This window comes from Pygoscelis adeliae, unplaced genomic scaffold (genome assembly GCF_000699105.1).
Source record: "Pygoscelis adeliae isolate BGI_AS28 unplaced genomic scaffold, ASM69910v1 Scaffold124, whole genome shotgun sequence".
NCBI lineage: Eukaryota > Metazoa > Chordata > Aves > Sphenisciformes > Spheniscidae > Pygoscelis > Pygoscelis adeliae.
The window spans coordinates 4,208,722-4,223,356 of NW_008824791.1; the positions used below are offsets into that span (position 1 = coordinate 4,208,722).

Sequence of the window (14,635 nt, forward strand, 5' to 3'; positions counted from 1 at the left end):
TAACAACTACATCAAACATTGTTATAGTATTTCGTTCACAGAACTACTCGGGACCCCTAGCTCTGGAAGAGGTCCACCATTGCAACAGATGCCACACAGAACAGAAACATGGCTTTATTCCTCTTACTGCTAACAGCTAAAGTAGAGCAGACAACCCTACTTATATATACACTAAGTACACTATATATATATTTACTCTATAGTTCTTTAAAATCTAATGAGAGGAGTACTCTGTTCTGTTATAAAGATTCAAGGCTAATTTACATTTGATAGTAAAAACATTGCTCAGAGCAGCATTACGAGCAGCAAGGTTCGAATAGTTCTAGACCACTGTGTTCCCCTCTCCCCAAATAGGTGTACCACAAAATCATAAACTATTCTTTCATTTCTTGCGGGTCTAAAAATGCTTACCCAAAAAGATACGTCATGAGGAAAAACTAATGTTTTGCTCCCTTCTCCAACACCAAGGCCACTTAGGCAATCCTTTTCCTTGTGTCACCAGAAAAGACAATTATCGTATCAGGTGTTACTTTCACTCCATACCTTAAAAAAACCAACCAACCAACTTACCTTGACTTCTTTCACTCTCCCTTGTTCACAGTAGGTACGTTCTCAGAATGCTTCCAGATTTCCACCCTCTGTGGTGCACTGACCTCCTCTGAGCGTGAAGTTTCCAATTTTCCCTGACACTCCAGTATTCTGAGACCTCCATTCTTCCCCACACCCTCTGCCCCCAAAACCTTCTCTCCTTTCCTAAATTCACTTCACTGGATCACTTTCAAACCTTCTATACTTTGCTCTTCCTCAGTAATTTCCTATCTTCTCCTCCCCAGTTTTTCTTCTCAACCACTTTACTCTTTAAAAAAAAAAAGCAAACCCAAACCCACAAACCAACCACCGTATCCAACTCCTCACACTTTTCCTCTCCCTTCATGTTGTTCTTCCCTTGGCCAAGTGTCTTCACTACTGCTGCCTGCTGACTTCCATATAATTCCCATTTCTCTTCCCTCACAAATCTCTCTTCATCTCCTCAAATGGTTTTAGTTTTCCAATCTCCCTCTATTTCTGTAATTTATATCCCTTCCCCAAGGCCTTTCAGCCTGCCTGCATTGTGAATCAGGATATCAGAACCTTGTGATAATGTTATTTTTCATTTGGTGCAGGGAATTCTTTCTGTTGATGTAAGCAAAGTTTGCGAAGACTGTGTGATGAATGTGTATTTTAATGACAACAGGGTAATGAAGCCTCCAGTACCCCCGTCCACCTGGTTTAGAATTCTTCCCGGCATTCTGTAAGTCCCGATGGAGCCTCTCAGCGTCTGCCATCCTTGGCAAGAACAGCCATTGAGCAAAGCCGCTCTTTTCCCTGCTCCGCTTTCCTTCCTTCACTTCCTCTTCCCCATTGCCATCCCAAAACGTATGGAGGAAGGGTAGAGCCTGTTAGACGGACTGAACTGCCCTCCTTCCCAAATAACTACTCCTAGGAAGTAACGCACAGGAATTTTCAAATTCATGTTCCTTTGCACTACATTTTCTCTATTCTAAATCCGATGGAAATTAAGATATTATCTGCTATTGTTACAAAGAATGCATACTCATGGATCTATTGGCAAAACAACTATTTCACCAGCACTACAGATTCAAGCCACTTCAAGAATGTGAAGTGGCACTATAGTAAGACTGATGGAGAGACAGTTTTGTGTAGGTACGTGTGGGTTACGCCCATGGAAATGCAAGAACCAGGAGGCATGGGGTCTCAAAGCCACAGAGAATCCCGGTGCTCACTGTAAGAAATAATTGTATTTGTCACTTCACAAACATTGTAAGAAAGAATGCAAATGACGGCAGCAATGGGGTTATCGTTGCAAGGTGAAAAATCAATGGTTGCACAAAGAAAAAACACGAAACTACTTAAAACAACCAAATCTTTTAATTAGAAAGCAACAAACATGCAAACAGCAGGTATAGAAATTTATTTGAACCAACGTTTTTACTATAATGAAAGTTACTTTAAAACATTGATCCAAGCTCCCACATTTGCAGGTTAAGGAAAATATTGCACTTTGCATCTTCTAGCACCCCTCATACATGGCAAAACATTTTAAAAACATTTTTGCTTATTTTACTTGCACACTCTCCCAAAGTCATGCACACAGTCATTCAAAAACAAAAGGTTAGGTTATCCAAAAGCAATACCTTAGAATTGCACTAAAGCTCTGTAAGGAAAAATATAATTAATGTCTTATACAAATTCCATTAACGTCTAGGTGCTTGCACACAACTGCCGGTTACTCTTCATCTTCGTTTTCATTTTCCTGACCAGATCCTTCTGATCTGTCACCTTCCAATCGATCTGTAAGACACAGAGATTTAGTAAGGAGAACCTCTAAAGTTTTCAGGTTTTGGTAAATATTTATAGTGTACTATCTCCCTGGGCTATTACACAACACACAGCGGCTGTGGGCTATACGGCAGAAGAAAGTCCGTATGGACTGACAGCAGAGATTGGGTAGCAATGTTACCACAAGAAAGGAGAACAAGAGAAAAGCCCTAAAGGATTTCCAGGCATAAAAGTGAAATTTGTGTACAAAAGGAGAAACCTTGTAGCTGCTGCCTGGCTGTCAGCACAGGAAATACGAATGCAAGCATAATAATAAAAAGAGATAATTAATACAAGGGATTGAAACACTGTTCTGGGGAGCTGAAACTAGAGGAGCTGCAGTTAGAGATTTGTATACTCCAGAAAACTGGGGAATCGCTGTCTGTCACTGTATACATCAGAAAAAGTCGCTTCTGATGTAAGTGTTTAGAGAAAGGCAACTACAGAAATGCGTGAGGGAACATGATTGGCTCAAGACGTTATCACTCAAACAACATGCACTGTCAGGTTGAGAAATACTCCACCCAGCCATAAAACAGATTTTTGCTGGAACTGTTATAACTCAAGTGTTGGGCAGTTCTTTGAGTGTTTTACTCCAAAGAAATCATAACAAATGAAAAAAACCAAACTAATATATTAATTTAGAGCAGTGGCGAGGCACACCACTGGGCTGGATACAGTGGCATCCTCCTGGCCCTCTAATTCTCACAGATCAGCGAGAGGTGGAAGAGGAGCAGCAGCTGCTGCCAGGCAGAGCTTCCCTCCTTCCGTATCACTATAAGCCCACTGCTCTTCTCAGCCAGTGCCAAAGTCCCCATACTCAGTATCTACAGTCACTTTCACCCTCATCTACAGTTCTGTTAGGTTTCCGCCCCATACGTCATACCAGCCTCCCAAAACTTCGTCGCCTTGCTTCCTACCTGGTATGTCATCTCTCCATTGTCCTACCATCTTCAGTACCAACCCACTGCAGTCAGCTTCTTCAGCACTAACATCCCGGAACACCAGTTCCCAACAACAATTCTCCATGCAACCCCTCATATCACCAGTTTCAGCTCCTAGGGAACTGCTCCTTTGCTGAAGGGACACCCCTGCCCCGGGAACAACTGCCAGAGGCCTCAATATCATGTCCCGCAGTCCCGTATCTTCACACCCTCCTTCGTCCCCAGACAATTCCAAGCCCACAATAATAGTCAGTTTATCTTACGACTCATTCCAGTCATCCCCAATAGCTTTCCCATCACACAGCACTCACCTTAAAGATCATTCCTTAGAAAAGAGAGTATTTTTCAACATCTAATTAGTACTACATTACGAATAAACTATTTCAGGATGGTAACATCTAAAAATATATTTTGCTGTTTTCTTGCTCTTTGTTTGAGGTAAAAAAAAAATAACAGCTGCAAAAATGTTGCAAGTCTCACACTTCTATTAAGAGACCCTTGAACAACCCTTGAATCTTCTCACCGACCCCAAGCGTAGCCACAGACAGCCAAAGATCTTGATGGTTCCCCAATCCATCTGCTATTTCATAGACCAATGTGGTGGACAAGCTCTTCAAAAGTCTCTCACCTGCTCTTATATGATTCAACGAAGCCAACATTCGTAACATAAAAGAAGCTGGAACAGTAATAGTGTTTCTGGTCTCTTCCAGCATTAATTCATTACGTGTTATAACCTGGAGGCAGAGGAGGGGAAAAAACAGCATCAAAAATAAACACAAAATTGTACTGCATCAATATTGGTTTGTAGATACAAAGTTCCTATGCAAAAGGCATTTACAGAGTCCAAAATTACAATAAGGGAGCAATATTTTAATAATTACTATCGAATACAGTTATACCAGTCACATGTGGTAAGAAGAGTCAAGACAGTGGACTCTGCCTACAGATACATAATTGTCTATCTAAACAATATTCTAGTAAGATCATCATTCTGTTGTCCACATGCATGGTAGATATTAAGATGAGCAACTGAGAAAAACTCTTGGAAATGAGATCTTGCACGAAGGAAGGAGGCGTGACAAGAGAAAGCGCTGTTACAGATGGCAACTGTTGCAGAGAACAAAGTGCTAGCACCAGCGCTGGCCAAGAACGTGGGAGGGAAAGGAGATGAGGTTACCCTAAACTCCTAACTTCACGCTGCTTGAAACTTTTGGAGAAAATCCAACGAACACAAGCAATTACTCTACCCCAGTTCAGGAACATTCTTCATCTCCATAATTCTTTCTAAACAGATCTATAGCTTGCCTCTAAATGACTTGAAAGAGCCAGCTCCTACTGTCTTAGTTGCAAGGAAAAAAAAAAAAAAAAACCCACACAAAACCAACCCACTAATGAATACTTTTAGCTCTTTTGGCTCCTTCCTTCCTTGTGGTAGTTCCTTGCCTTCCTTCTTGCTGTGCCGTTAAGTTCTAATCCCACACCTTAGCTTGTCTCTCAGCTTTCATACTACATTCTTTCATTATCACTAAGCATAAAAAAAATTCTTTAAGTGGAGACAAGTTCTGAGCATTATTCAGTTCTTCCTCTCAGATCAGCTGCTGTAAGGCAGGAAAATAATGCACATCTCTCTCTCCCTGAGACTCCTTCTCAAGCCTGTTTCTCTCGTCAGGAACACGTTCTTGCAAATGTCTGCAGCGGCCTTCTCCTAGCCAAATCAAAGCGCCTCTTTTCTGTCATTCTCCTCTGTCTACCAGGAACTTTGCACAGCTGATCACTCCCTAAACGAAGCAAACTGAGAAGACGGCAGGCTGCCACTTTCTTCCTCCTTCACCTCCTATTTCTCCAGTCCATCATTAGTAACACCACACCCTTTTGACAGCTGGCTTCTGATGCTTTTTCTCTATTCAGAGACTTGTTCCCATCCCCGCTGTCTTTTCCTATTCACTAAGGTCATGGCCTCTCTTAATTGTAAATACAGTTCTATATCTATACTGAATTTTCCCCAAACACAATGCTTCCTCCCTAGACCTTCTCTTCTATGGAAAATTCAGTTCAGGTCTCTTGGACGCTTACTTTAGCCAAACTTAACGTGGTGAAAACTACTTCATTGCTAGAAACCTGTCCTGTCCTCTACAGTATTTCAATATGGGGATTAAATTAAAAACCAAACCAAAAAACAATGTAAAATTACAAACCATACTGCGGTCACATTTTCTGTAAATTCTACATTTTTTTTATTAAAGAAAAAGTAATTAAATCTCTAAATAATGTTATTTAAAATTAAGTGACAAAAGTATCAGTACAATAATTACTTTTAACACACATTTATATTTAGCCATATTTCTAAAGCCTGAAGGCTCCAAAACACATCATAGATTAAAATTATCACACAATATACACAGAAGCGTCACTTCACCCAGTGTTACTTCTGCTAAAACAATGGAAAATGTTCAAAAACCACAAGTGGATGGTTTGGGGTTTTTTAGGGGAATGGGGAGGGGCGTGGCTAAGGGTTGTGGGTTTCTGTTTGTTTTAAATGTATGCAGCACTAATACAGAGAAACAATAATTAAAAAAAAAACCAAAAACAAAAACAAACAGGCTACTATATCCCTGCTGTCCAGGAGTTTGCACAAAAAAAACCCCAAACCACCCCACAACCAAATTTGCCCTAATACATTACCTACAGAAAAACATCTAACATTTTATTACATTTTTATGTAAATCACTAAAAGATGATTATTCAGCAGTCAGCTATATGATCATCACAGGCCAGTTGCTCTAGACATTTTTATTGCTTTGGGGGTATGAAAACAACGTGTTACGTAACTTTACATACAGACTTTTATAACTGGGCTTGTGATGTTTGCTTTATTCCATGAAGTTGCCAATTTGCAATCTTAACTCCCTTTTATGCCACAGAATATTGAGTAGGATTGATTTTTGCACTCCCTGTTCTTCTGTATATCATTGTATTTCCTTCAGCTAATTTATTTGTTTAGAGACAAATACCTTCATTTCTAATTCCTGCCAGTTCTCCTTTTATAGCTGACCGTTCATACTTTTTCCAACTTCTTTCATGTACATAATACTGTATCATATAATACAATTTCTAGGAGAGTTAATGAAATACAAAGTGCCTCTGTGTGCTGCCAATGATACCAAAGTTAGCTATTATAAAAGGCAGCTTTTTATTTGCAGCTCATTTGTTGAACGTTAAATAACACTGTTAATTCAGTATCAGTAATTCGCACCAAAGGCTCTTATAGAATTGGAAGATGCAGCATTACTGTGAAAAAGGAGGAAAGGTTCTTACCTCATCTGCAAGTTTTCTGTTAAAAATCTTGGATTCTTCCAATGGCGACCAAATTTTTATATCATAATCAATACCCGAAGAGGCCAGAACTAGAAGTAATAGTAATTCTAAATTAAACGTGTTATGTCTTTACCAGTATTTTCTGCACTTAACTGGCATTGAAGAAAAAGACTTTACTTGAAACATTTACTTGGAAGTGTCAGTTCCCATGCTGAACATCCAGCTGTGTAATTACTAAGTCTCCAGATGAGATCTGAGCTACAGATTGTGTATTTTGAATATATATATATATATATAAAAAAAGAAAAACACATGCAAACATCAAGTCTCCTTTTCTAAATAAAGAAAAAAAAGCACCAGGATATACATAAGATAGGAGCAGAAAGTAAGAATGAACCCAGCCACTGCTAATATATTTCTGCTGATGGCCTGATAAGTATGTACATTAATAACAAAGCCTTAGGATTTGTAGAACCAGATACGAAGACAGAAGCAAGATAATTTCCAATGTATTTTGACATTTGATAATTTCAGTGTATTTCATGTAAATTTATTTGATATTTGAATACAAAGCAGCAATAGATGTTCTTATAAACACTTGTTAAAATATGGGAAACAAAGTTGCAGAACATTCTCTAGATCACTGCACAAAACCACCATGGGAATAAAAATTCCATAGAAAGATCTGTACAAGATTAACTGCCCTACAAGGAGGACGACCTCTTAATTACATTACACGCACATTACAGTGTGTGACAGGGAGACAGTTGCACTCCAAGAAATCAGTAAAGCTACAGGACATTTTGAAAGATGCTTCCAAAAGAAGTGTCCAACCTAGCCGCACACTCATGTACAGGAACACAATTTCAATTAAGCACTGAAAAGTTCAAGGCTTATCCAATGTAGGGCAATATTCCCTGTTTCCACAAACTGTCTGAAAAAAACCCAGCCTCTTCTGGTATAACTTTATTTGCTTATTTATTTACAGCTGACTGTTACTCTACAGCCATGTGAGCTATGAAAAAAGAAATAACACAAATACTTTCTTTGACTGTGTCAGAAGCTGCAGAATGGTTCAGATTTTCCATCTAACATGTCAGACGACATATGATTCCTTCTACTACTTTGGTCCATCTTTTCTATAAATATTCTCCCCTAAATACAAATTAATAGAATTTCTATGAATTTTATTCATTCTTCTGATCTCACAAAGCCAGTGAGACTGAGACACCCACTTCACTTAATTTTTTGAACAGAGCCAAGCAGAGACCAGATTCCAGTATCAATTCCCAAAGCGTTGCTGGCATTTCGGTGACCCCATATTTCCCTCATTAGTGTCACAGAAAACATTTAATGCATTGAGGGGAGCAAGAAATGGAGATTCTTCTTATTACATCTTAACTTTCTATATATGTCAGTAACGTTTTCATTCCAAGACGTTATTGAGTAAGGAGGGTTTTAAGGGCCAAAAGTCGTTAGTAAAAGACAAAATTAAAAATAGTATTATCTAATTTACATGGGAAAAAATGAACAATAGTTCATTAATCATTACAATGATCTACTGAGCAAAGAATTTAAGACTGAGCTTTAGAGTGCTTTACTACAGATAACCTGAACATGCAGACTGTGAAAAAATTATCATCTTACTTGGGTCAAACGGATGAGGCTGAAGACAGTTCACCACGTGATTATCAGCTTCCAGGAGCATGAGATGTTCAGCAGTATGTCGATCCCATATAAAAATATGGCCACAGTCTGAACCACTCATGACAAAGTTAGATCCCCAAAAATTGGCTTCCTTTATCTGCAGTAAAAACAAAAACAATTACTTTATAAGACTAGCTTGGAAAGCATATCAAAGAGTATACTCCCATTTCTGCAATAACGCTGCCTCTGAACTAAGAACTCTGCAAATGCAGAAACAACATTTAAGAAAATTTAAAGAAAATATTTAAAGAAAAACTATCAGAAAAAGAAAATCCAGAAGGTTAAAGATCTCCAGAGCGAAGTGGCTGCTAACAGAAAAAAGGAGAGGAGTTGGGGCAGACTGAGCAGTTTGGAAGTAAATAAGATGACAGCAGATTTGCCACTGTCCAAAGTGACTGAAGGGTACTGCAGAAAGATCCAAGGTCCTTGAGAAGGCTTCCAGAAAACGAGCCACCTCTCGCCCCAACTGAATAGCGTGTGTTGCAGTGCCTCAGAGTCAGTGAAGCGATGCAGACAGCGGGCACTTGGGCTGTTCCCTTCTTGCAGCTTCTCCGGGAAGCTCTGACAGCGCGAAGGGAGGCTGAGGGAAGGCCTCCTTTGGAGCAGGGGGACCGTCTCAGCAGAGGTGGCAAAGGCTTCCTGGCCCGTTCTGCCTTTCTTCCCCTGCCATCAGCGCGCAGCCTCTGCTCCTTCTCTCCATGCGATGAAGAGAGGAGCAACATCCTCTGGGTAAAAGGAAAAGGGGGGTTTTATGGAACAGTATGCTCATGCTTTAGGCTAGTATACTATATAATGGTTTGTTACATCATCTATTTCCCTTTCCTCTGTGAAGTGCTATAATTCAGTAGGTATTTAAATGCCTTAAGCTCCATAAATATTCGTGGCTCATCAGCATCGTTGTTCTGGATACGCATTTGCCAACAATGCTGAGAGCACTCTTCTAATGAAGCGACCATCTCTCCCCTCAAAATGATGAGACTGTCTTGTCCCCGATTCGGAGAATTAAAGAAAATGGCAGGTACAGCCAATGACAAGACAGCTAGCTTGACCTGTACTTGACTTGAAAAAGTCTTCAGGAGACAAGCGAGTAGATAAATCTGAACTTTTTTTCTCCTCTTTGTTCCCATCCCTCTCTCCAAAACGTAGTAGTGTCATAGGATTATACGAATAATGTATTATCTGATAATCATTTATACATATTAATTATATTTTGTATAGATTCACATATTTATTCTTTATATTACACTATCCTATTTTTATTTTTTACACATTTTTTATTTATAAATAATTACTTGTAGTAAATGCTGTACTATTTATTAATTGTGTATTTACTAGTTCAGTGGGGAAACCCAGACTCCTTGAGTGTTTCATAGATCTGCAATCTCATGAGTTTTGGAACTGAAGGCAGCTGAAGCACTCTGTCCTATGAAACAGAGTAGCGTTACAATGAAAATGATCAGGTAAATGACAGAGAAATTGCAGGCCAGGAAAAAGTGGCAGTAGTATCAGATATCCATTTCCTTGAAATATAATGTTGATATTATTCTACACCTGTTACATTCAAGATACCCTTATGACTACAGCCTGAAAGAATGTGGCTTATTCAATTTCTGAGCCAAAAAAAAGCCACCCTAGAATATTTTTTTCCAAGAAGCAAAACAAACCTTTTCCAAGGTTTGTTAAATGTAGAATCACCTTTCCATGCCAAGGCCTCTCTTGCCCTCCCTACCTAAAACGATGTAACCCAAACGAAGCCAAACACTCAGTCTGAGCAAATAAGAACGGGTCACTTCATTCAGTAATGATTAGAATCTTCTTCAGAAATCACTTCTGATTTTACTCAGAGTAGGACATCAAAATAACCATCGTTAAACTTCTTAAAACAGGAACAGGCTAGGCAGCAGTATCTTTCTCCATTGCTGTCCTACATCATCTATAGGGTGAGAGGTTCGACGGGGTGGCAGAGGGAGGAGAGACATTGCTTCAAGAACAGCCAAAACTCAGTCACAAGATGCGAGCTGAAAGCTCCACAATAGTCCAATGTTTGTGCTGGAGAAGAGTCTGGAAGTTAAAAATGTAACCCTACACACAAGATTACACTTTACAGTTACCAGTACCTCTTACAAACTCTTTAAATTGACGTACACTGGGCAAAAAGAGATGCCTATGTAAACAGAAGTTTCCTATGCAGCAGCTTTCAGAGTTCACGCAGATGATGTCCAATGTTTGAAGTTTAGCATAAAATAATTTCCTAATTTTTGGTATTTAAGAATACCTCCAGCATAAGGGACAGAATTTTGAGGTTGAGACCATTTACACAGAATCCTACTACGGAATTATTTTCCAAGTAACACATCATAATAAAACTCTAAAGAGGACAGTGCCTGCATCCTTATCTTTCTTTTTGCATAGTTTTCTCAGAAAATGCACTGGAGAAAAGGACGGAGACATTGTCTTGCTCTGTGCTTTGCCCCAGCTATCTTGATTTGAAAATCACCATGATAAAGAATCATATTAGTAAGCCGAACCCTTACCGCTGTTAAAAATATGTACTTTATTTCCAGCATGAGTATGTCCAGTTTTAAATTTCACGCTTGTTAGATCTTTGTCTATAGAATATGTACCAATGATTGCAGTCAGTGCAATAAAGTCATCCTGATGTCTAGAAATAAGCCAGAGAAACTGCATTCCTGGATTCTGTGGTGAAAGACGTGTTTCCAATATATTCATCTTTCAGCAGCTTTTGTCTTATAGCTCCTCTTAATATATATTTTTCATTATCCTGTTAGAAGTACGCCTAGATTATCTCCAATAATAAATAACTTTATATTTTAATTCTCAGTTATGACTTCTTCCTGCTTCCTTTGTAGTCTCTTACATAACTGATTTTATGTTTCTAATATTCATAAAACCTAATTTTAGCACCACATAAATTAACAGAATTTAAGTTCGCATTTTAAAATTTTGTTTTCAAACTCATACACACACTCAATTCTACTGTATGCATACACAACTTATCCCATTTATTAGGTACACACAGATGCTCTATTGAAGAAAAGTTTCTTTAAAGTCAGTATTTTAAAAGGGGGACTAGAGACTTGGGGTGAGCGGAATAGAGGAAGAATGGCATATATATGAAAGGACGTAAGACTAGGACTGGAGGGAAAAGTAGTGAAGAGGAGACAGGAGAGACACAGAACTGAAGGCACATGGCAAAAGAGAAATTCTGAAGAAAAAGAAAGGGATTTGGGGCTTGCAAGAGCATTTTTTTCCTCCAAGAACTAAAGAGAAACAAGTAATCCCACCCCCTCATCATTTCACTACCATCTCACCCCCTGCTGCCATACTTTCAGGTCTGTGTCATGAAAAAACAGTAACACCCAGTACCCTAATGACATCATTCGAGTGGTTACATAGCAGGGTCTGTGTGCTGGACCTAAAAACGTTCCAACCCTGCCAATGATGCAAGCAAACATCAATCTAATGCTGCTTATCTTTTGCTTTCTGACAATAAAAGAATCACACTGAAAATATGCTTATTAAAAAAATTGTAAGATTGCCAAATCAAGTTCTCAAAAGTAAGGAAGTACCAGAATTATTCACTTTGCCTGCATAACCTTAATTCACTCTCCTTTTATTTATTTTTATAGATATAGAGATATATATGTATTTAAACAGTTCATGTTCATGTAATTGACAAGACAACTTTATCCCTGGGCTACTCAGGTGTGTAGGAAATAAGACCTCCCTAAGCTGTCTCCTTCACAAATTTTAAAGGGAAATACCATCAGCCCTCGTCTTGCAGGAAAGAGGGTATCAATCAAAGAAATAATTAAAATGAAGTTTACCACCAGAGAAACCAACAGGGAAAATTACATCGTCTTCCATTTTGTGCATTCCTCGTCATAGGTGCCCACGTGAAACAGAAGCAAAAACACCAACCCACATCCCAAAGAAACCAAACAACAAAATCCGTGAAATAATCTGCATAACAACACATACGTAGAGGGAGACTGAATTAAAACCACTTAGGCAAGCTTAGTTTTAATATCACCTAACTACAAAGTGCTGGATGCTATGACTTTTAAACTAATGGGTTTTTGAGCAATTAAAATTAATTTCTGAAATACAGTGCAAAACTCCCTTGCCATTAATCACAGTTTATTCTAAGCCTTGTTGCTTATGTGGACTGAAATGTGCGTTTACTGAAGCATTTTCCTCCAGTGCAATCAAAGCCATTCACACGAACTCCATCTAGCAAATTGCTTTTGGAGGCAGAGGGACTACTCCTCAGATCATCTGCAAAATAATACACCTGCTACTCCCGCAAAATACCACCTAGTACTCAGAACTTCACATCTTCAAAACACTGTAAAAAGCAAAAAAAGAAACAGCAAGGAAAACAGCATTTGTTTCTCATGCACCACTGCTTTACAAACACAGTAACTCCATTTTTCTTAAAATACAGTATTTTGTATGAAAAAGACAGAGCATCTAGTAGTTAGATTATCATTTAATAACTAGCACTATTTCTTTTTTTTAATTCAGATATGTCAAGGCTCTTCAAAATCATGATTTAATCCTCACTTTCCCTTCCAAGCTGTTCAAAATTTTTATTTAATCTTTACCTTTAAGGAGCTTGGAAGGGAAAGTGAGGATTAAACCATAATTTTGAAGGTAGGCACATTTTATACCACTTAAGCTGACAGACAAAATGAAAAGGAAGTTAAGAAAAATACCCAAGATTTCAAAGGAAGTTAAAGGGAGAGAGTCTTGAACTTAAGAAAACTTAAATGCCTAACATGGTGACACGAGTCACACTAATTTTAATTTTCATTTAGAGCAAATTATATGGCTTCCAACTGAATATACAAGAAAAAGTGCTTACAGTGCATTACAGTATTCTTTTTGGCAAGCGTGTCAATGTGGCAGCTACACTGATTCAGTCCATAAAATCTCTACAGTTCCCAAAACAGACAAAGAGTTTGTACCATTGTTCGGGAGTTGCGATGACCTTTATAAACCATCTTTATTAAAGGACGTCTAATATTCAGTGTTTCCAGTTCTTCCATTTCTTTTCTTTCTTTCCTCCTTCTGAAGAGCTCCTGAATGCGGGCAACAGCAGATCGTCTATAAATTGCAGACAAAGAGAACACTACTGAAAGTCCATCTCTAAACACTGAAATGGGCTATCAAAAAGGACTATAAAATAATAATTAGGCACTCAAACACATTCTCCATAAGTTTGGAACAGACATCAGCATTATCCGAAATGTAAAATTACAGACTTTAATTTTTTCAGTCCTGGCTTAGAACAAGAATAGCATGCAAGACAGTGGAATGTCAAGTGATGCAACATTTTATTCCCTCTCTGGAGAACAAACTTCAGCTGTTGGCAAAATTCACATGCTATTTTATTCTTCAGTGCTAGAGATATCCTCCACCCATAATGAGGTAGCAAAATTCTGAAGTGAAAAATCTATGCCAGAACAGAAGTTTTTAAAATTTAAAAAGTTATTAAGGATCTAGTGTGCCTTCCAGTGTGATTTGGTTTTTCCCCAAAATTTTGTTAATGTATTTCTCTTCACTATTTCTGTATGACAAGACTCAAGATTTAGAGAGCTTTAAAAAAGTTCCTACTAAGGCAAGAAATGATTTGAGATGAATTATTGTAGCAACTATCCCATACGTTAGCAGTGAGGGATACAGCTGAAGATTTCCTAGAATAACAGAGAGAAAAGTTAGCTAAATTACGTATTTTGGTCTGTGAATGTTTAATTCCAGGAATCTACTTTTTGATTAATCTGTGAAGAGACCCCAGTGCCAAATTTCTCCAGTTTAGCTCTTAAGTTTGCACATCCCCATAATTCCAGCTACAACCAAACTGTCACATCCCAGCACCTAACTCTTTTTCTTCTTTTACTCTATGTCAGGGTTGCTATTAGCTTTGAGGTCCTGAACACAGTCCAAGGGGAATGTCACTCTCAAGAAGGAGCAGGTACAAATTGTAGCAGAGTGCAAGGAGTCAAACTATTACAGGAATTTATATGATCCTGAAAAGTAAACTGAGCCAGAACTGAATATATTTGCAACCTCAGTATACTGCTACCAGAAAGCTAGTGACCTGAATTTGTCCAAAAGTAATGTGGTATGGTGTTTTAGTCACTGATCCTGGAGACTCTTGCAACAAGTCCTCCTTTCCAGAAAAAAATGCACCAGATCTATCTCATAACTAATTCTCTCGGCCAGTGGTCTGCTTAGATTTTTGTTTCATTTTTTTCATAGGAGAA

At 38.4% G+C, this 14,635-nt stretch overlaps 1 protein-coding gene across 1 annotated transcript in view; it reads right to left on the reverse strand.

Annotated features, from left to right (window-relative positions):
* Positions 1-1,908: 1,908 nt before the first annotated feature.
* Positions 1,909-14,635, reverse strand: part of DCAF6 (DDB1 and CUL4 associated factor 6) — an 87,849-nt gene continuing 75,122 nt past the window's right edge. The window contains exons 20-24 of the mRNA XM_009323942.1: positions 13,337-13,475; positions 8,286-8,442; positions 6,639-6,727; positions 3,952-4,057; positions 1,909-2,352 (exon numbers count right to left, since the gene is read on the reverse strand). Coding sequence (XP_009322217.1) covers positions 2,288-2,352; positions 3,952-4,057; positions 6,639-6,727; positions 8,286-8,442; positions 13,337-13,475 — 556 coding nt within the window. The 3' untranslated portion in view covers positions 1,909-2,287. The remainder of the gene's footprint in view (positions 2,353-3,951; positions 4,058-6,638; positions 6,728-8,285; positions 8,443-13,336; positions 13,476-14,635) is intronic.